General features: G+C 38.4%; 1 protein-coding gene across 7 annotated transcripts; it reads left to right on the top strand.

Moving 5' to 3' along the window:
- The first annotated feature begins 12 nt into the window (after positions 1-12).
- ZNF330 (zinc finger protein 330) lies at positions 13-22,085 on the top strand. Of its 7 annotated transcripts, none has more exons than XM_049097366.1 (10): positions 13-119; positions 2,862-2,994; positions 4,988-5,007; positions 5,109-5,179; positions 8,074-8,153; positions 14,049-14,175; positions 14,488-14,592; positions 18,722-18,768; positions 19,824-19,941; positions 21,049-22,085. In XM_049097366.1, exons 2-10 carry the CDS (start codon positions 2,875-2,877, stop codon positions 21,381-21,383), a joined length of 1,023 nt encoding a protein of 340 aa, XP_048953323.1. In that variant the 5' UTR covers positions 13-119; positions 2,862-2,874; the 3' UTR covers positions 21,384-22,085. The 7 variants fall into 7 exon arrangements, with proteins under 7 accessions (XP_048953323.1, XP_025318114.1, XP_048953322.1 ...); XM_025462329.3 differs by having other exon boundaries at positions 24-119; positions 21,109-22,085; XM_049097365.1 differs by having other exon boundaries at positions 57-241.
- The last annotated feature ends 484 nt before the right edge of the window (positions 22,086-22,569 follow it).

Genomic DNA, 22,569 nt, shown 5'->3' with positions numbered 1-22,569 from the left:
AACGGAAGTGGGCGGGCCGCCTCCTGTCTGCGCGTGTCCGTACGGGCGCTGCCGACGTAGGCGGATATCCGGCCCGGCGCCTAGTGGCGGAAGTTGGCTGCGCCCGGCCTCCGGTCGTAGTAGGTTCTCCCCGGGAGTGGCGGCCCCGCGGGTGGGCTGTGCCGCGGTCGCGCCGGCCTCGCGCCGTCCCCTGCCCCCCGGCCCCAGGAGTGAGCCCGGCCTCCCCGCAAGGGTGAGCGAGGTCGGCCCGGGGCGCGGGCGAGGGAGGGTGTCCCGCGGGCGGGGGATGGTCGTCCGTGCCGCGAGCCGCGTGACCCCGCGTGACCCCCCGCGACCCCCCGTGACCCCCCGCCCCCGGGTCCTCCGGCCGCAGGCTCCCCTGCGGAGCCGCGCTGATGCCCCTGTTCCTCATCTGGTGACACGGGCCGCGTCCTGGAGAAGTCGAAGCGTGGCTGGAGACGGGCTTAACTGAGCCCGCAGAAGGCGGGGAAAAGGGCTCACGCTTTCAAGTTTCTAAAACAAATTGGAGGGGAAAAAAAAATCGAGGCTCAGCTTGAGGCCATTCCCTCCACTTCCACCCCCCCCCCCCCCGGGACGCAAAAATGCACCGGGATGACACCCCCCCCGCCGGATTGTTTTCGGAGTTCCTCCGGCGGGGCCACTGCACAGCCTTTTCCTCCCTGTAGATTTGGGTGGTTTTAATGTAAAGACCGAGGGGGCTGCCTCTTGGGCCCAGACGTTACCTGGCGGACCACCTGGCGGACCACCTGGAGGGACACCTGGTGGACCACCTGGCTCCATCTGTGTGTGTTTTTGAGTCTCCGCGTCCCACCACTTACTTGGCTTTTGCTTGGACATTTTAGCCCTAAGAGTCAAAACCCAAAGTAGGAAAAATTGCACGATTTCGCCCCTATTATAACAGGGCTCTTAAAATGAGAAATGCGAATTTCTTCAAAGGGTGGTTTCTTGGGAGCTGCTGTTTCCATGTATCAGGAACATTTGTTTTGTTTTGTTGTCATGTTTTGGTTTATTGGAAGGGAATGGCCCTGTCTTCTGGGAGGTTGTGTCAGAGTCCCCAGCGACTCTTCATCTTATCCCTTGGACGTTCAGAATTTGTAGGTCTTGACTAGGGCCTGGACATGTAAACCTGTATTTTTTTTTTTAAGATCTTATTTATTCATGAGACATAGAGAGAGAGAGAGAGAGAGAGAGAGGCAGAGACACAGGCAGAGGGAGAAGCAGGCTCCATGCAGGGAGCCCCACGCGGGACCGATCCCGGGACTCCAGGATCACACCCTGGGCTGAAGGCGGCGCTAAACTGCTGAGCCACCCAGGGATCCCAAACCTGTATTTTTTAAGGAATTTTTACAGTTCGTTTTTGAGACTCACTCTTAGAAAAGACCTAAAGAAATAACGTGTTTTGAAGAATGTTAAGGAATTTGGGATTCTTTGAAGCAAGTACACGCGCCCCTTTATTGGTGTGTCTCCTCGTTTCTTGGCTGCTGGATAGATGCCAGGCAGGGCAGGGAGGTAAACATGCTCACAAGTGGCTGGGCCGAAGTCCTCAGGGAACTTGTAGTCTGCAGATTGGATGAAAAGCCAACTAAAAACGTGTTATATGGAGTAAAAATCTTGTTTTTCTAAATGTGGTAGTTCTTTCAACCAAGTGATGAAAGGTGAAAGGGAGTCCTAAAGTCCTTAATTGTACAGGACTTTGCAAACGTACTCATGTTAACACATGCTCTTCAACATAGGTCTGAGCTCTTAAAATTAGACGTTCACTTACATGTAGAGAGAAGAGCATCTTTCAGAGTCAAAGCAACTGTAATACCTTTAATATCTTTTCAGAGAGGTTTGGCTTTGTAGCTAATGTCATTTGACTTCGCTTGTTAGATATTTTGTTTAGGTGTTACACAGGAGAAATAAGACTTGTTATATTTCAAATCTTACTATCTAGTTGAATGTATAGCTGAAAAGAATGATGTGAACTGAGTAAATAATATACCTTTTAACTCTTGTCAGTGATATATGCCTAATTTTTAGAAATTTGGTACAGAGTAATTTCTATTTTTTTTACCTTTATTTTTTATAACGATTTATTTGTTTGAGAGAGAGAGAGAAAGACAGCGGATCCCGAGCAGGGGGAGGGGCAGAGGAAGAAAAAATCCTCAAGCTGACTCCCTGCTGAGCCTGGGGCCTGGTTGGGGTGGGCCGTTGGTTCCAGTACACCAGGATCAGGACTTTAGCTGAAATGGAGTCAGACGTTCACCGATTGAGCCATTCAGGCGCCCCATCTACAGAGTAATTGTTAAAGAATACTTAGCATTGGGGATCCCTGGGTGGCTCAGTGGTTGAGCGTCTGCCTTCAGCCCAGGGTGTGACCTTGGAGACCCGGGATCCCTGCATGGAGCCTGCTTCTCCCTCTGCCTGTCTCTCTGCCTCTCGTGTCTCCCGTGAATAAATAAAATCTTAAAAAAAAAACAAAAAAAACTTAGCATCAGAGAAACTTTTCCTTTTATTCTCGGTGGGAAAAGACAACATTTGGTTTCTGGGGTAAATTGTTTTGATGTCTACATTTTTCAGAATTGTTTGCTAGTGCAAATAAGTGCCTTATTTTTTTATTTTTATTTTTTAAACCGCTGCGCCACCAGGGCTGCCCATAAGTGCCTTATTTTAAAAGCCATCTATTTTATTATGACTAATGTATATTTAATATTTCATAAAAGGTTAAAATGTGCTTACCAAAGTGACAGGATTGAGTCTAAAATTTAATGAGAGTAAAAACACTTCATTGTACTATTAGTTTATTTAAAATAACAAATGCAACCAGGCAATTGTATCTTCTTTGTTTTCTTGTGTAGAAAGTGAGGTAAAATGCCTAAAAAAAAGACTGGTGCGAGGAAGAAGGCAGAGAGCCGTCGGGAACGTGAAAAACAGCTCAGAGCATCGAGAAGCACCATCGATTTGGCTAAACACCCATGCAATGCATCAATGGTAACAGCTTTTTTGGATGCCTGTTGATGGTTCAAAAACATAATACTTCTATGAAAGATGCTTGAATGACATTTTAGTGAATACAGTGCTGCTGCATATATTTTACTGAATTTCAAATCTGTGTTAAAGGTATTGTTTTCATTAATGGGGAGTAGCAATGATTTCGATTTTATGTTATTTATAAACCTAGCAGGTTACTTGGTTGCTGTTGGTGATAAATAGGACACAAGAATACATACTAGGAACTGTGTTTTCTTCTCTGACTCGATCTGCATTAACTTAATTGTTCCTATTGGAGCCTTTGCATTATTTCTCCCAGCAGTTCTTAACTCATTTGATTTCTCTTTTCTAAACTTTTCACTTTTCTTGACCTCTCTGTCGGCTGCCTGTTCTATTTTTCTTTTTTTTAATTTTTATTTATTTATGATAGTCACACAGAGAGAGAGAGAGAGGCAGAGACACAGGCAGAGGGAGAAGCAGGCTCCATGCACCGGGAGCCCAACATGGGATTCGATCCCGGGTCTCCAGGATCGCGCCCTGGGCCAAAGGCAGGCGCTAAACCGCTGCGCCACCAGGGATCCTGGCTGCCTGTTCTATTACCTTCTTTTCCTGTGCTCAGTACGTCAGTCCTGATCATTTCTGGGCTTGTTTGGTCAAAATGTGAAAAAAAGCAAGATTACCACGTGATTTCCCCCCCTTTGCTTTTTTGACCCTGTTTCTCTGCGTTGTCCCATATTGCCCTATTTCTCATCCTCTCTACTTTTTCTTTTGCTGCTCCTTCTCTTTCTTCTTCTTTTGTTTCTTCTAAACGTCATACGAAATGCTTAATACGACTTAATTTCCCAAGTGTTTCTTTTGTATCTACCTTGTGCGAGGTACTATTTTAGGCCTTGTGAGGTATACAAAGATGAATGATACAGTCCTTGTCTTGACAAGTTTATAGATTAGTTGTCTTGTGTATTACTTAAGATTTGTTTAAGTAACAAATCCAACTTAAGTAAATTTAGGGAGAAATAGAGTTTATCAGCTAACATGTAGCTGAGACTTAACCCCATTTGTTTGGGTTTGTTAGGTACTGGTAGCTTGTGTGTCTGATATTACATAATGCTGTCAGAGAGGGAAAGAACTCTGATAGATCAGACTTGGTCAGGTGCCCATATCAGGACTAACATTTACAGCTGGCACTGGGAGAGGGGGGGCAGGATTACATAACACAAGAAGGACAGATGGTAGAGACTCTCTTCAGGGTCATTTCTGGAGGAGTATGGGACCAACAAAAGAATGGACTCACGTACTCACGTATGTAAATACACACAATGAAGGCTAAAGTTTGATAAGTGTTGTACAGGGTAAATGTACAATTAAGACTAAGGTACATTTGGACGAAGTGGGGATTAGCTTGAGTGCATAGATGGGGTGCAGTTCATAGAGCAGGTGGGTTCATCACCAGAACTTTGAACAGGTCAAGATTGTAAGGATAGACTTCTCAAGAAAAAGTATTAGAATAGTAAGGCATGGAAAAAGCGAGTACAAGACCTATTTCATGAATGGCTGACAAATAGTGACTTGAATCTAAAGAGAATAGGCCAACACGGTTTGAAAGTGATTAGGGATCAGATCGTTGAGAATTTTTAGTACCACGTTTGAGATTCTAGATTTTCTGTGAGCTTCATCATATTTTGTTCTCTACTATTTTTTATGTCCATTCTGTAGTATTTGTTTAAAAAAAAAAAGCAACAGGAATAGAACACAACCAGAAACCAAACTGCTGCTCTATTTATGAAGCCTCTTGTAGAAATGCCACTTCTTTCTTTGGTGTAGTATGCCCAGGAGCATACCTTTGTTATTAAAGTATGTATGGACACTTGTATATGTGGAGGCTTTGGGGAAGTGTCACTTAAATTTTAACATGAAAAACTGGGTATTCTTTGTAAAGCAAATAAATTTGCAGTTTTCAATCAGAAAATTAACATTATGTTTTTATATTTTACAGGAATGTGACAAGTGTCAGAGGTAAATTTTTATTTCTTTTTCTCTATATATGTAGTAATATAGATCCTTTTGCCTTTTATCTGATACTGACTGCATTTTAAAATTTTATCTTACATGACAAGGCGGCAGAAGAATAGAGCGTTTTGCTACTTCTGCAACTCTGTACAGAAGTTACCAATTTGTGCACAGTGTGGTGAGTATATGAAAACTAAGCATATGTAAGCCTTTTATTTTATCAAACATTTGTTTGGCAGTTTGAACCTGTGGGTTTATTATTTTTTTATAGTACTGTTAGATTTTACCCTTAATAAAATGAACTGCTATTTGACCTATCTAATGCTATCAAGTTTTGATTTTGTCTCTTTGATGTAATGCTGAAAAATAATTAAGATACAGCTTAGGTATAGGTTACCACTGTGTTGTAAACATTGTAAGATCACATTTTAGACTAATAATATTTGGTGATCTGAATTTTTAGTTGCACTAACTTAGTCTTCTTGATAGGTGTTTGTATACTTTCCTGAGTTTTGATTCCTTCTGATATTGCCCATAGTATCTTAAGCCAACGAGAATAATTGTATTCCACATTTACCTGGTGCCATTTTCTTCCTGTTTTGCATTTAGCATGTGATTCTTGAGTTTCCTCATATATTTTCCCAAGTGATTGTAATAGAGTTCCTAAGCCACATACTCAGTTCCCAGGTATAAGTGAAAACTTTTATTCGGGGAAAATGATTATTCAAAGTAAAACTAAATGGTAGTTCATAGAGCAACAAGATAGCTGTTTTCCAAGTAGCCTTCCACAGAATACCTGAGCTATTAATAGGCCTTGCCTTGCCTTTCCTCTTTTCTCTTTCCTCCTTTTTTTCTTTTCTTTTCTTTTCTTTTCTTTTCTTTTCTTTTCTTTTCTTTTCCTTTTTCTTTTTCTTTTCTTTTTCTTTTTTCTTTCTTTTCTTTCTTTTCTTTTTTTCTTTCTTTTCTTTTTTCTTTCTTTCTTTCTTTCTTTCTTTTCTTTCTTTTCTTTCTTTCTTTTCTTTCTTTCTTTCTTTTCTTTTCTTTCTTTCTTTCTTTCTTTCTTTCTTTCTTTCTTTCTTTCTTTCTTTCTTTCTTTCTTTTCTTTCTTTCTTTCTTTCTTTCTTTCTTTCTTTCTTTCTTTCTTTCTTTCTTTCTTTCTTTCTTTCTTTCTTTCGAAGAAAGAGACAGAGGGAGGGGCAAAGGGAAACAGAGGATCTCAAGCATGCTTCTTGCCCAGTGTAGAGCTTGATGTGGGGCTTGCTCTTAAAACCATGAGATTAGGACTTGAGCCGAAATCAAGAGTCAGATGCTTAAATGACAAAGCCACCCAGGTGCCCCTTAATAGGTATTTCTTAAAATAATGCATACATTTGAGAAATGCTGCTTGTTTCATCCCTGCCTTTCTATGTGGGAGATTTCTGTTACATAGTTGTGTGTTAAAGGTTCTGAAGACATCCAGTAAAGAAACCTGATTAATTTTGTTCACTCCAGATTTACTCCTCAAACTTTTATTTGAACAAATGTTCCCTTTGGTTATGGGATGATAGTTTCAGGTAGAACACAGTTAGGGATATGCTCATATAAATGTGCTTATGTAGAATAACATTGCATTAAGTTAGGAATGTTTAGGGCTACATCCCTGAATATTTCTAGTGTAGCTCTAGTTTTCAAAGAGGCCATCTTTTGAGGTTTATCAGCTCAGGTCTTGATCTCAGGGTCATGAGGTTAAGCCCCACATTAAGCAGGCCCAGTATGGAGCCTACTTAAAAAAAATACTGGCCTAGAGAGATTACTTGTCTGCCAGATTTTACATCCTTATTTGAGAAAAGACAGGTGAATATAGAATGAGAAAATAGAGGGGCACTTGGTTGGCTCAGTGGGTTAATTGTCTGACTTTAGCTCAGGTCATGATCACAGGATCCTGGGATTTAGCCCTGCTTCAGGCTCCCCATTTGGAGGCAGGTCTGGCTTATCCCTCTCTTTCTGCTCCTCCTCCAACTTGTGTGTGCTCTCTCTCAAATAAATAAGTGAAAGCTTACCAAAAAAAAAAAAAAAGAGAGAGAGAGAAAATAGATTATGGAGAACATTAAGTTCTTGCTAGGACCGTCCCATATTTTCAGTGTTGTCTGGGCTTGAGTTCTGTAGTGCTAGGAACATGGATTTATTTCCCACCTACTGATTCCTGTTCTTAGACATGGAACAGTTGGGTAGCTGCTGTCTCTCATTTCCAGTCTTTCTTCCCATTTCCTTTTGTATTAGCTTTGTTCCTCAGATAATCAAGATAATGGAAAATTGTGCATCTTCTGTGTGTTTCATATACTACTGTGCAGAGTCTGAGATGGGTGATTATTATGTCACCATTAATTTTGACATAGTATATGAGTGAATATCCTGTTTCTTTCATGTTTTTTAATTTGCTCTTAGATCCGAGCGTTTGTGGCTATATTTTGGTTTTTAGCTCTATCACTGTATTCCTGTTTTTTCCTTCTCACTTGGGCACTATTTAAAAATCCTTTTGGAAGAATGTTTACGTGGGAGCTATGTTTGTAAATTTTTACATATGGATAAACTTTAAAAATGTTGCATAATCATTGGTTTGGTTTGAGATGTTCCATTGAAAGAAATACACAATAACTTCAAACTAGACTGTTTTCATTCTGAATTATAAACTGTAAAATCCATTTTAAAGCATAGTTTTTTAAAATCTATTAATTCATCTGAAAATTCATGAGATTTTAAATTGCTTTAATGACTGTTAGATTATAAACTGTAATTTGCAATTTCTGATTGTAGTGCAAACAATAATTAGCATATAATTTTATTGTGCAATACATTTTTATAGATTTACTAATAAATTTCTAATCTTAAAAGATCTGAATCAGGTTAGATTTCAGTTACATCCGTCTCTCTCTCTCTCTCTCTCTCTCTTTTTTTAAGTAACATGAGTAGTAAACTGATTTCTGTCCATTTTCAAGTTATTTCTCAGAAATTTAGGCTAGATAAAAAGCAGAATTAGTGAATACTTACATGTATTACTTTGCAAGACTGATAAGCAGATTTGTTTCTTACTAGGGAAAACGAAGTGCATGATGAAGTCTTCAGACTGTGTCATAAAGCATGCTGGTGTGTACAGTACTGGCCTTGCAATGGTGGTAAGTTTCTTTTCTAGCTCTTCGAGGAACAGGTTTCCAAGGATAAGAAACGTCTTTCTAATCAATGGTTATTTTTTTCTAAATAGCACTATTTTTTTTTCTTTTTTTCTTTTGTAATAATAAATTTATTTTTTATTGGTGTTCAATTTGCCAACATACAGAATAACACCCAGTGCTCATCCCGTCAAGTGCCCCACTCAGTGCCCGCCACCCAGTCACCACCCCCCCCCCCCCCCGCCCTCCTCCCATTCCACCACCCCTAGTTCGTTTCCCAGAGTTAGGAGTCTTCCATGTTCTGTCTCCCTTTCTGATATTTCCTACCCATTTCTTCTCCCTTCCCCTCTATTCCCTTTCACTATTAAATAGCACTATTTTGTCCTTGATTCAATCAGTTTGGAGTTTCCTTTGTTATCTGTGGAATATTCTTTGTATGATCTTCCTATATTATCCACTTACTTTTTATTGCTTCCTGTTTGTCTTATTGGAAAACACAAGAAATGGAAACTTATTTAAAGTTGACTTAAAAATTCATTTGTCAATGGTACCTTTCTAAACTATCTTAATCAGACTTCATAGAGTGTCATTTACTGTACTGAAAGCTCTGCTTAAACAAAGTTCAAGCTTTTTTTTTTTTTTTTAAGATTTATTTACTTATTTATGATAGACATAGAGAGAGAGAGAGAGAGAGGCAGAGACACAGGAGGAGGGAGAAGCAGGCTCCATGCCGGGAGCCCGACGTGGGACTCGATCCTGGGACTCCAGGATCACACCCTAGGCCAAAGGCAGGCGCTAAACCGCTGAGCCACCCAGGGATCCCCAAATTCAAGCTTTTGATGTAAAAGAAGCCTGGTTTCAAAAGAACCTAGTATTAGTAGCTTTTTTATAGCTTTACATTTCAATAAAGAATACGTATTTAACATAGACTTATACATAATTTTCTCTTTACATGTAGGATTTTCTAAGGAAATTCATTGTTTTAAATACCTGAGGCATACCTCATAGATATTGTGGGTTGGTTCCAGACAGTTGCAATAAAGCAAATACTGCAATAGAATAAGTCAAAATTAATGTTTTGATTTCCCAGTGAATATAAAGGTAATGTTTACAGTGTTTACTATACTCTAATTTATTAAATGTATAATAGCATTAATCTAAAGAAACATTTTAAATACCTTAATTAAAAAATATTGCTATAAAATGCTAATCATCGTTTGGTATTTCAGTGGGTCATAATCTTTTGCTGGTGGAAGGTCTTCCCTCAGTGTTGTTGGCTGCTGATCAGGGTGGTGGTTGCTAAAGGTTGGGGTGGCTGTTGCAGTGTCTTAAAATAACTGTTTCTCCATAGCATGTGATGCTATTTGATAGCATTTTACCCACAGGAGAAGTTCTTTCAAAACTGAGTCAGTCCTCACAAACCCTGCTAGTACCTTATAAACCAAGTTTATGTAATATTCTCAATCCTAGGGTGTCATTTCAGGAGTCTTCACAGTGTCTTCACCAGGAGGAGATTCCATCTCAAGAAACCACTTTCTTTGTTCATTCATAAGAAGCAACTCCTCATCTGTTCAAGTTTTACCATGAGATGGCAGCAGTTCAGTCCCATGTTCAGGCCCCACTTTTATTCTCTTGTATTTTTACCACATCTGCAATTACTTTCTCACTGGAGACTCAAACCCCTCAAAGTCATCCATGGCGGTTGGAATCAACTTCTTCTATTCTGTTAATGTTGATATTTTGATCAACATTAATCATGAATCACTGATGATCTTAAAAGGCATCTAGGATTGTGAATCCTTTCTAGGTTTTCAATTTACTTTGCCCAGATCCATTAGATGGATCAGTATCTGTGGCAGCTATAACTTTATGAAACATATCATTAAATAAAAAGACTTGAAGGTCGAAATGACTTTCAATGCAGAATGTTGTGTTAGCCTGCATGAAAGCAACATTAGTTTCATTGTACCTGTCCATCAGAGCTGTTGAGTGCCAGCTGGTTGTCAGTGAACAGTCCTATTTTGAAAGGAATCCTTTTTCTGAGCAGTAGGTCTCAACAGTATTCAGTAAACTGTGTCGTAAATCGATGTGCTGTCATCCAGGCTCTCTTGTGCCATTTATTGAGCACAGGCAGAGTAGATTGAGCATAATTCCTAAGGGCTCTAGGATTTTTAGAATGGTAAATTAGCATTAGCTTCAGCCTAAAGTGACCAGCGCTGTTAGCCCCTACCAGGAGAGTCAGCCTGTCTTTTGAAGCTTGGAAGCCAGACACTAACTTCTCTACCTATGAAAATCCTAGATATCATCTTTAAATATAAGGCTATTTTGTCAACATTGAAAATCTGTTGCTTAGTGTAGCTACCATCATTAATTATCTTAGCTGGGTCTTCTAGGTGACTTGGCTGTAGCTTCTGTATCAGCACTTGTTCACCTTGCATTTTGATGTTATGAAGACGACTTCTTTCCTTAAGCCTCGTGAACCAACCTCTTACCTACAAACTTTTCATCTGGAGCTTCTTCACCTCTCTCAGCTGTAGTAGAACTGAAGAGAGCTAGGGCTCTGGATTAGGCTTTGTTTTAAAATAATGTTGTGGCTGATTCGATCTTCTGTCTAGATCACTCAGACTTTCTCCGTATCAGCAGTAAGGCTGTTTTGCTTTTTTATCATTCGTGTGTTCATTGGAGTAGCACTGTTAGTTTCCTTCAAGAGCTTTTTTTTTTGTTTTCCTGTTTACAGCTCAGCTGAATATTTGGCACAAGAGGCTTACTTTTGGCTTATCTCGGCTTTCAACATGCCTTCCTCATGAAATTTAATCATTTCTAGCTTTAGATTTAAAAATGAGAAATGGACAACTTTTTCAGTTGAACCCTTAGAACCCATTGTAGGGTTATTAATTGGCCTAATGTTAATATTGTCATGTCTCGGGACGCCTGGGTGGCTCAGTGGTCGAGCATCTGCCTTTGGCCCAGGGCGTGATCTTGGGACTCCAGGATTGAGTCCCACATCTGCCTGCTTCTCCCTCTGCCTGTGTCTCTGCCTCTCCCTGTGTGTCTCTCATGAATAAATAAGTAAAATCTTAAAAAAAAAAATATTGTCACATCTCAGGGAATAGTGAGGCCCAAGGTGAGGGAGAGAGGTGGGTCAACAGCTGGTCAGTAAAAGAGTCAGAATACATATAACATTTACTTGATTGAGTTTGCTGTCTTACATGGGTACGGTTTGTGGCACTCTGGAACAATTACAATAGTAATACCAAAGATCATTGATCATAGATCATCATGGCAAATATAATAATAATAAAACAGTTCGAAATATTGTGAGAATGACCAAAATGTGATGCAGAGACAGGAAGTATGGTATTGGAAAAAGTGGCACCACTGATGCTAGGGTAGCCACATACCTTCAGTTTGTAAAGAATACACTGTCAGGTGTAGTAAAATGAAGCACAATAAAATGAGGTATGCTATAATAAGAATAGTTGTGTGATGCATTTTGTTCTCTTTTTCACTAAAAAATGTTATCTTTTTAACCAGTTTTACTGTATTCTGATGTGTGATTTATTTATTTTTTTTGTTTATTTGAGAGAGGAGAGGAGGAAGAGGGAGAGAGAAACCCAATGAGACTTCACACTGAGTGCAGAGCCCAACATGGGGCTGATCTCACAACTCTAAAATCACAACCTGATCTGAAGCCAAGGGTCCGATGCTTAATTGACTGTGCCACCCAGGCACCCTCTGTTAAGTGATTTTATGCTCAGGTCCAAATTTCATTCCATGAGGAAAGTAATAGTACTTTTATATCAAGCACTTTATAGCAACTTCCCAAGAACATAATTTTCCATTATGAAGCACACCTTTATATTGATAATTTCACATGTGCATATCTTACAGAAGCTAGCACTAGATTTAATTCATCAGTATCTTGTGAATTCCTCTTCATTTTAAATAAGATTGTCAATCTATATTCATAAATCAGTGTAGTCTTTGGTAGCTTGCTTAAGTCCAGTTTTATCAAATGCTTTTTAAAAAATTCACTAAGCTGTATGAATGTGGATGATATATTAAACATTTCAGTAGGTTTATGTATCATTAGCTGTAAATTCTAGAAAAGTGATTTCCTGGGAGTCTTCTATTTGTTGAAATTCCCCTCTCTCCCCTCCCCTCCACCCTGCTTTGCCTTGGGAGCCTGACCTGTGTGTATGGACTGCATCAAAAGCTTTCTTACCCTCTGGCTTCCTTTTGGGTTTAGTCAATGGAAAACCCTGGCAGGAGACCTGTAGATGGGAGGACAATACAATCTGGGTATTTGTTGTCCCAGCTCACTCCCTACCAGTTTATCCTAGTTTGGCCATAGATTAGCCACCATTTATCTCTATATGGCCAGGTAACCCTCTCCTATTCTGTTCTCTCAATGTCTGGTAACTCCCTCCACTCCCCTTGTTCAGGCTCAGGGGCAGTAACACCATCATCCTTCCTTTTTTTTTTTTTTTTTTCCTAAGCCCTTCCCTGTCCTTTGTAAATCATCTCTTTTAAACTCTGGATTACTCAGTTTACTGTATCATCTTTTGTGGCTAGAACCCTGAATATTCGTTCCAAGAGATGTATTTGAGGATTTGCTATCCACAGTGATGTTTTTTTTACAGCTCAAAAAACATCGTTCCTATTTGTTCTTCACTACTTCTGTTAGAGTCTAAAATACTAGAACACTGAATTGAGGTTCAGAACACTGGTTTAAATCCTAGTTGCACTGTAATGTAGCTCTGGGATTTGGACTTAGGCTTGGGCCTCTGTTCATCTGTAGGGAAAAGACCATCTAGTCCCATTTTCTTAAGATTCTTTCTAGCATTTAAAATTCTGTAGATGTCACTGTGTTATTGAAAGGTATAGTCTTGGGGGTCCCTGGGTGGCTCAGCAGTTTGGCGCCTGCCTTTGGCCCGGGGTGCAATCCTGGAGTCCTGGGATTGAATCCCACGTCGGGCTCCCGGCGTGGAGCCTGCTTCTCACTCTACCTGTGTCTCTGCCTCTCTCTCTCTCTCTCTCTCTCTCTATCATGAATAAATAGATAAAATCTTAAAAAAAAAAAAAAAGGTATAGTCTTTCCATCTTATCTTGATGTTGAAGAGTCTTACCCTTTTAGTTCTGTATATTTTAATTTTTTTTCTGCAAGTGTAGTAATTTAAAACAAAAGCTTAATATTTTTCTCAGTTCTAGAAAAGCTATGTGAATTATTTTATAAATGATTCAGGAAAGAATTTTCTTAAGTCAGAAATATTTCTAAATGAGAACATTCACTTCGGTTACTGTAATTGCTACAAATAAGAATGCTTAAGATGTGGATTCTGGACGCCATTCAAATGAGAATTCGGGGGAACCAGGGTGGCTCAGTGGTTGAGCATCTGCCTTTGGCTCAGGTTGTGACTCTGGGTCCTGGGATCGAGTTCTGCATCGGGCTCCCTGCAGGGAGCCTGCTTCTCCCTCTCCCTGTGTCTCTGCCTCTCTCTCTGTGTCTTTCATGAATAAATAGATAAAATCTTTAAAAAACAAAAAATAAAAACAAATTAGAATTCAGTTTGAAGGCAACACTCTTAGCTCCATGGCTTCCTTTAATGATTAGTGTTAGGGTTAAGTGTGTAGTTTCCCCCTTGCTTCTTTTTTCTTTTGATTTATAGTCAAGTTTTACATATTGTAAACAGCTGTTGGTGAAGTAGTTTGATTTTCAGAGAACCCTCTTTAATTTTGGCTTAGAGTAAAAAAAAAAATTTTTTTTTTTAATGAAGCCACCCACTATCACAGAGAGTTGGTAAATAGCTAAACGTATACAGCTTGATGGTTGCCATTGGCTAAGCAGTGGTTGCAGCCAGGCAAGTGACAGAGACTAATTTTTTGTGTTCTTGGTTGCAGGGTGCAATATGTGACTTCTGTGAAGCTTGGGTCTGCCACGGAAGGAAATGTCTCAGCACACATGCCTGTGCCTGCCCTCTCACTGACGCAGAGTGTGTAGAATGTGAACGAGGTGTTTGGGACCATGGTGAGTGTTGCATACGAGCAACGAGCTTTACTGTAAGTAAAGGCTGACTTGGAAACATTCTGGATGCACTCTTTATAGGAGAGGCCACTTTTTTATGGTTCATCGTGGCAGTTTTCATTGTAGCCTTTATCAGAACAAAAACTACTGTGTCATTCTGGTGTAAATCTGGAATAAATTGGTATCCTTTTGAGCAATTTTATGGATATAACTTCTTAAAACTTCAATTTTAATTAAAATTTCAAGTTTCAATGACTTTTTTAAATTGAAATTTATCATGTTTACATTTGTGTGTTTTGTTTTTTAATCCAATAGGAGGCAGAATATTCAGTTGTTCTTTTTGTCATAACTTTCTCTGCGAAGATGATCAATTTGAACATCAAGCCAGTTGCCAGGTTTTAGAGGCGGAAACATTTAAATGTAAGTCTTTATAAATTAGATGTCCTTAATATCCAGAATTCTTAATAGTTTTAAGCGTTAGACTCAAAAAAGAGTCTAGTTTTTCAACTTCTTGTGGACTGTAATTCAACTTAATATCTCTTTTCTGTTTCTAGAAAAAATTCAGAACCACAGTCTGTTTTTTTTTTGTTTTTTCAACAGTGATTGCCATTGGCTCTTTGGTTGGGTCAGTTCTTTGTTGTGTGGGATTGATGAGACTTTGTAGGGCTTGTCGCCTTCCTGGTCCTGAGTGCTAAAATGTCGTTGTCACCTCCAAGTTATGTTAACAACTCTCACGGAATCCTCCCCACCTCTCTGGACAAAAACCACACACATTTCTTTTTTTTAATAAGATTTTATTTATTCATTCATGAGAGACACAGAGACATAGGCAGAGGGAGAAGCAGGGTCCCTGCGGGGAGCCCGATGTAGGACTCGATCCCAGGACCCCAGGGTCACACCCTGAGCCAAAGGCAAATGCTCAACCACTGAGCCACCCAGGTGTCCAAAAGCCACACACATTTCTAAATGCCTCCAAGTAAGCGATACTACCCCTAGTTTGTTCCTGCTAGTTGGTTTCAGTGATTGTTAGATAGGAATATGCATCAGAAACACCTGTGGAGGTTTTTTTTAAAAATATATGTCCCCAGTCCTAATCCCTGGCAATTCTGTCTTTGCAGTCTATGGTAGGTGCAGGCATATATATTTTACGTACACACATATTTGTCACGTATCTTCCAGTTTTGAGAACAAGTGTTATTGGCTTGGTATTATCAATGGTATTATCTTTACAGTTAGATTACATTTTGTTTCTATTTTTGATTCTTAAAAGCCAAGATTTAGAGTCAAGCATAACTTAAATTCTACTTATGGTTATGTGATTTTGGACAAATCACCAAATCTTTCTAGAGCTGAATTTCCTTATATGTTAAAGGAAGGTGTAATTTCTTTTTCAAAGAGTTAACTAAAAAGACAATCCACATAAAGTGTTAAAGTCCTTATTAAATAGTAAATGTGATTATAGGAAAGGCTGAAATTCCCCAAGTACTCACTTCCTTGAATTTGGTTCTTGTTTAGGTATGAAATGCTAATCTCTATATTCTCCTATAAATTTAAAGTTGATAAGTTGTCAATTTTAATATATATATGATTGCATATATATATATGATTCTTATAATATTCCTATAGAAACTCTCAGGGGTTAAAGAACATCTCAGTATATAGCATTTTTGAGGGATTCTTAGTCTTCTGCAAAATATATAACAGTTGAATTACTTTATTTGGGGCTTGAGAGCTTTGAATATTTTGTAGCATTTGAACCCCAAAGACAGGCCACTGTGAGTGGTAAGACTATAATTTCATCAGGAAGTTTTAGTGGTTCAGTAAAAGACAAAAGAAAAATACAGAAATGGAATAGTTGATTTTAAGGTAAATCTATTATATGTCTTTGATACCTGACATTAAAGTCTTGCTCATTGCAGATTCCCAGGTGTCTTTGATTTACTGTGATTTATCTTTATTTTTTCATTGCTCTATTTTTTTCTTGCCATTCTTTCTTTGCCAGTTGCCATTCAATGCTTGTTTTTTCTGAAATATTTTCCTGAACACATACATAAGCCCCACATAACTTGTTTCCACCCCTTTAGTTGGTCATAGCTCACCATTTATAGGCTTGACCTTATACTTGCAAATTGGGAGATAGAGAAAATCTTTAAAATCCTTATTTACCTGCATTATCAGTGGTAAGGATGTTTTAAGAAAAAACAAAACAAATGTGTTGACTCTGCCTCTTTTTTTTTTAAATAGTTAAAATGGCTTGGGGACTTCTAATTTAAAATGGCTTGCTATCAGCAGGCTTTGATGCATCCCAGCCTGCTTTCTTTTAACATACTCTGAAGACCTACAAATAGATTTTAAAAGGCAACCATTCCCCAGTTTAAAACTAGGAATGTCAAACTATTTTTAGAATCTGGGAGAAATGCATTCTTTGTAGAAGTCTAACATTGTTACTCTTGGGGAGAGAAATAACTAGGCAGTGAACTGGAGCGCTTATGTGTTGGCTTGAGGTAATTAGGTAAAGAAGACTGACAGGGCCATATTTCATCCTACTTTGAGTTCTCAGAAGTAAAAATGAGGGTAAAATAGGCAACAGTTAATTTCTTGGGATCATGTCTTTGTGGCATGTTGAAGACTCAAGTAGTTGGGGGGCGGTGGGTAGGAAAAGATTGTACATCAGAAATGCCTGCCTGATTTACACTGGGAGATTGGGTTGGGAGCTTTGTACTCTCAGTATGTGTTCTGGCTGTGTATTGGAAAGAGATTTATGACATTTAACATTTTGGTTAAATATATCTTTTTTTTTTTTTTTTTTTTAACTGAATGAAGAGGGACCCAAAAAACTCCAGGGCATATCTTCAAATGGAAATGATTGAGATTGCAGAATTTTTTCCCCCAAAGACTGAATGAAATAATATGGTTGTTATTGGAGTAATTGGGTATACTTATATATGCCTAATATAGTTAACCCTTGAACAATATGAGGGTTGAGGCACCAATCCTCTCTGCACAGTTGAAAATCTGCATAAAACTTTTGACTCCCCAAAAACTTAACTGCTTATACCCTGCTGTTGACCAGAAGCCTTACTGATAACATAAAACGGTTAACACATATTTTGTATGTTTTATAGAATATTTTCGTACAATGAAGTAAGCTAGAGAAAGTAAAGTGTTACTCAGGAAATCAAAAGGAAGGGAAGATACATTTAAAGTACTGCACTTTATTTATTCAAAAAAATCTGCACTTAAGCAGACCTGCACAGTTCAAACCCATGTTGTTCAAGGGTCCCCTATGTATAGTAAGTATTCAGTATTTTTTAACTTATCATTAGCATGTAGGACAAATAATACATACCCAACTGAATTATTGGCAGTACTGTGGAAGAAAGCAGGATAGGTGGACAGAAATAATAATAATACACATAATTAAGAACATCATTTCTGAGTTAAAAAAAAATACTTGCCTGTTCAGATTAAAAAGTCTCCCCATGAACCAAGCAAAATTAAGTAAGAGAATTCCCAAATTAGAAACATCTGGTCAAAGATTTGTATTACAAAGACAGGCTTCCTTTTATATGTTTTCCTTTTTATTTTTCCAAGACCTCTAAGTGAATTGAAAGTTAATAGTTTTTATTCAGGCTTTATTAGGGTAAGACTTAGCTTATTTTCTCTTTCTATACCTCTGATACTTCTTTTTTTCCATTTCTGACACAGTCAATATATGCCAGACATTCTGGCTTTTATAACATATTTGCATGTAAGTTTAGGTTTTTCCTCAGTGGTTATACATAATGACCAAAATTAACATGGCTTACTGACTTAAATAGGGCTAAAATATTTTGGGATTTTTTCCATTTTTTTACTACCCCTTTGAACACTATTTTCTCTTCATAGTCACTCTTTTCCACCTGAAGTATTCTATTCTCTTATCAGAACTTTTGCAAAAAATGACAGTAGCCTGCCTCATCAGGAGAGATTATATGTTAATGGAGAAAATTATTCTTTTTAAGATGTAAGTATTATGTGATAAAGGGAAGAGCTTCAGCCAGTGTCATGGAAAAAAAGGATGTCTCACCATTTCAGTTTTCTTTCTTTTTTTTTTTTTTGTTTTTTTTAAAGATTTTATTCACTTATTCATGAGAGATAAAGACAGAGACACAGGCAGAGGGAGAAGCAGGGAACGCCATGTGGAACTCGATCCTGGGACTTCAGGATCACTCCCCGAGCTGAAGGCAGATGCTCAACCACTGAGGCATGCAGGCGTCCCCATTTCAGTTTTCTAAATATGATTAATGAAGTTTGCCATCTCCTTGATCTGGAGAAATGGAGATTGGAGAAAAATTAGCACCATACTAGTGAAAGAATTTTGGGCTGTGCACTTTGTTTCCTTTCTTGTGGCTGGGGCTCCATCTCATGTATCCTCAGGGTTACATTATGAGACCAAAAAAAAAAAAAAAAAGCTAATAATTGATCTAAGTACATCAAATGTAAATCTGTGGAAAATAGTGTTTTCATTCCAAATTTGAATCTGGACCTTATGTATTTTTGCCCATAGGTGTTTCATGCAATCGACTTGGTCAGCATTCCTGTCTCCGTTGTAAGGTAACCAGTCTGTTATTTTTAGATTTTGTTTTTAGTCCCAATACTCTTTTTGAGAGTATTGGCTTAGATTATTTATGGCTACAATTAATCTACAGGAGTCTTTAAACATTATGCAGTGTACTTCTTCTACTTTGGAGGTTGTGAAATTGGATTGAGAAAGCTGAGTGACTTTCCAAAGGTCATCCAGTTGGCTTGTCTTAGAGTTGACGCTAATGCACATGGATCTTGTTGAATCTTAGCTCAGTGTTTTTACACCTATGTTTATGGAAAATATTCTAACCAAAATGTTGAGGGTATACTTTAATTAATATCAAAATTTACTTGCCTAGGTAAGTTTGAGTAAACTGAAGATTTCCATAATGTTCTATTTCCTTAGACATTCTCTCCAGCATTTCTGTTTGTCAAAGATCACTAAACAGGTGCAGCCGATTCACTTCCTGTCTGCAACCTTTCTCTGGTTCTTCTTTTCTTATCTCTTTTTTCTCTCTCAAATCTGCTCCAATTTGACCAAGTATCTTTCTTATGTTGGCTATTTCCTCTGCCTTAGATCCCTCTTCCACTTTTTCTTACCCTACTGTATCCTTGTTCTCCTTCACATCTCAGCCAACACTTCATGTTTTCCAGCATGCATTTCCGAATCCCATATCCAGTTGAGTGCCCTTCCTCTGCACTTCCCTTTCAATGCACTGAAACACAGTCTCACAATTGCCTTTCCACTTGTCTGTGTCCCCAATTAGGTTGTATATCTGTGAGGGTGGGGAGGGTGGATAGACTGTTCACCATTATGTCATGCAGTGCTTTGTGAATGCTCTGAATTTATGAAAGAATAAATATGCTTAGAGTGTCACACTCTATGTAGTTTTGTTTTATGTTAGGCCGGAGTTCTGGCAGAGACCATTCCCCTTAAATTTAAACCAGGAGTGTGACTGGTCCCAACAAAACTCTTAATCTCTACCCTAACAAAACTGTGCCTTTAAATTTCCTGGAAATATTGAATGATAATTCTTTATGTTTTTTGAATTACTTAGTTGCCTATTTTTACTTCTCTTATATAGGCTTGTTTTTGTGATGATCATACAAGGAGCAAGGTGTTTAAGCAAGAAAAAGGAAAACAGCCTCCCTGCCCCAAATGTGGACATGAAACTCAGGAAACTAAGGATCTCAGCATGTCAAGTAAGACTCTTCTTAAAATACCAATGGAGTGATTTTGCTTCCTTGCTTAGATAAGATTTTTTCTTTTCTTTTTTTTTTTTTTATCTCTTTCTAGTTTTGTTTTTGCCTCCTCTTCCTATTTGAAGAGATGAATGTGTTCTCCTAATCAAATAGAATTTTATAGCCTTGGAAAATTTGTGGGTGAAGTTTCTCAATTTAACTTAAGAAATACACCATCATTCACTGTGATATTTGGCATTTGACTCAGTTAATGACATGGTGAATACTGAAATTTAAGACCAAAAAAAGTGATTTTTTTGCTTTTGCCGAAGCTTTCCTTGTTAAATAATTGAATAGCTATAAATCTTTAATATTCGAGTGCTGGTAATCTTCAGTGCTTGCAAGTTGGAATTCATTCTGAGGCTTTTTGTAGGTGTGTGGTGTTGGAGCAGCTATGCTTATTACGTAATATATCCCTACTGCAGGAAATTGTTTTTGTGGTTTTTATATAACTTTTCTATGAAGGAGTAAGACTACTACAAACATGTTTATAGTAATGCAGCTTACAGTTTTTTTAAAGAGAATTTGACTCTTTACCAAACAGCAGAATCGAAGCATAATTCTAAATGACTCTAACAGTACTTTTGTTTAATCAAAGATGTAGTTGTATAGTGAGGTGAGATTGATGATTTTGCTGATTTTTTTACACTAAGCTGTGTTGCTGCTTAGGCAGAGGAAATGAAGGGCTTTGCCTTGTTGGACACCAGAATTCTATAGGAGGTCTCTTAAGAAAAGTATAATGATATAAAATCAACAGTTCTGTGATTTCAAAATAAAAATTTAATCCATCAAATGAAGGGCATTTTAGTTTTTAACATGCTTTATTTGGATTCTGTTTGGAGAGTGCTGTTGTTGTTAATTTGTTTTCCAGCCTTTTCTAGATTTAGTGAAATGACACTGTTGTCTTTATTATTTGTTATGTATGGTATGCATATAGACTCCCAAGTAGGATAGAACTGATTGTTGTTACTAAGTTCTCCTTTATTTCCAGCTAAGTATCAAGTGAAGAAATTAGGAAATAGGAGTAAGAATCAGCCAGTCACGTTCATATAATTTTGTATATTGTAGAGGAAAATGAAGACCTAAAGAATCGGGACAAAGTGCCATGTATATATCTGTCTTTTGTAGCACGCTCCCTGAAATTTGGCAGGCAGACTGGAGGTGAAGAGGGAGATGGAGCCTCTGGGTATGATGCCTATTGGAAGAACCTTTCTTCTGATAAATATGGTGATAGCAGCTATCATGATGAAGAGGAAGATGAAGATGAAGCAGAGGATGATGAAGATGAAGACGATGAAGTCGGAAAGGATTCAGACGCTGAGTCATCAGATTTATTTACTAATTTGAATTTAGGAAGGACCTATGCCAGTGGCTATGCTCACTATGAGGAACAAGACAACTAGGAGTGCTGCTTACCCATGGGTGACCGGGTCTGAGAGGAGCCACAGAAGGTGTGCTTGATGAATCAGGTGTGGGTGTTCAGAAGTACTGTCACTTAGCCTTGTGCAAAACACTAGTCAGTCACGCTTCCGGAGGCAAGGAGTAGGGCATAGCATTTTTATAGGGATTGATAATCAAGCTGATAGCATAAGAAAAAATGAGTTCCAAATGTAAGATGCTTATTGATCCAAGCAGTTGAAGCATCATGGATTGGAGTTTTACTGATTTCAGTGATCACTAGGTTTTGCCAATTAGATACATATACAGGATAAAAGAATAGGATGGTAATATATTTGTTTGAAATTAAATTGCTTTTTTTAATTAAAAAAACACTGCTTATATTCATTTGGTCTGATTTTGTAAGATGGTAATGGGTAAAATGGATTATTGTATTTTTCCCTGTAGGTCCACAGGATGAAAGTCAGATATTAAGTGCTAAATTTTCATTACCTATTCATCTTATTTTCAGTAGTCATGATATGTATGTTTTAGCAATTACTCATTCATTTCTTTCTTCATAATGTGTGCCCTGAACAGTACCTGTTATCAATGCCTAAGTGTATAGACAAAGGTGCCTATATAGCTGGCTTTCAGGGACACAGAGACAGTATTACTACACAGATGCATTATGCATTTCTCTTTGAATAAATCTAGTATTTCACTTATATGTTTTTGATACTTAATTTCTTGCTCTTAACTTTTTAAACTTATTTTGAACAGCATTTCCAATATTTTTGTATAAACTGCTTTATCTTTTGTCTACTATGCAAAATAGGCGGCAGAGATCAGTGATGTGGTAGACGCAGAATTACACAGCCAGACCCCATCATTCGTGATAGGTGGAGAACAGGCAGTGGCTGGCATACGTTCCAGTTGTACACCTTGCACTGGTGGTGAGCTGGGAGGACGCCAGAGAGGAATGTGCACTGGCTGGCATTTGAGAAGGATGGAGAAACTTGCAGCTGTGAGGATGAAAAGACTGGATGGCATTGCTAGGCTGATCTGACTCCATAGAAACGTGAGGAACAGCTGAGGGCAACGACAGGCTGTGGAAGCCAGGTGTGAGAGCCAGCAGACCTCTCTATGCACAGGAACTAGTTCTTGTCTCTTGCAGCAGGATGGCCGAGAAAACGGGACCAAACTCAGGAC

Source organism: Canis lupus, chromosome 19, assembly GCF_003254725.2.
Source record: "Canis lupus dingo isolate Sandy chromosome 19, ASM325472v2, whole genome shotgun sequence".
Lineage (NCBI taxonomy): Eukaryota > Metazoa > Chordata > Mammalia > Carnivora > Canidae > Canis > Canis lupus.
The sequence above is the reverse complement of the archived record's forward strand: the minus strand, read 5'-3'. Positions and strand labels throughout refer to the sequence as shown.

Excerpts from the sequence above, each read along its gene's own strand:
- ZNF330 (XM_049097366.1), top strand. The coding sequence starts at position 2,875 with ATGCCTAAAAAAAAGACTGGTGCGAGGAAGAAGGCAGAGAGCCGTCGG. Across the intron at positions 14,593-18,721 it reads AGAGGCGGAAACATTTAAAT|GTGTTTCATGCAATCGACTT; the intron begins GTAAGTCTTTAT and ends TTTTGCCCATAG. Across the intron at positions 18,769-19,823 it reads ATTCCTGTCTCCGTTGTAAG|GCTTGTTTTTGTGATGATCA; the intron begins GTAACCAGTCTG and ends TCTCTTATATAG.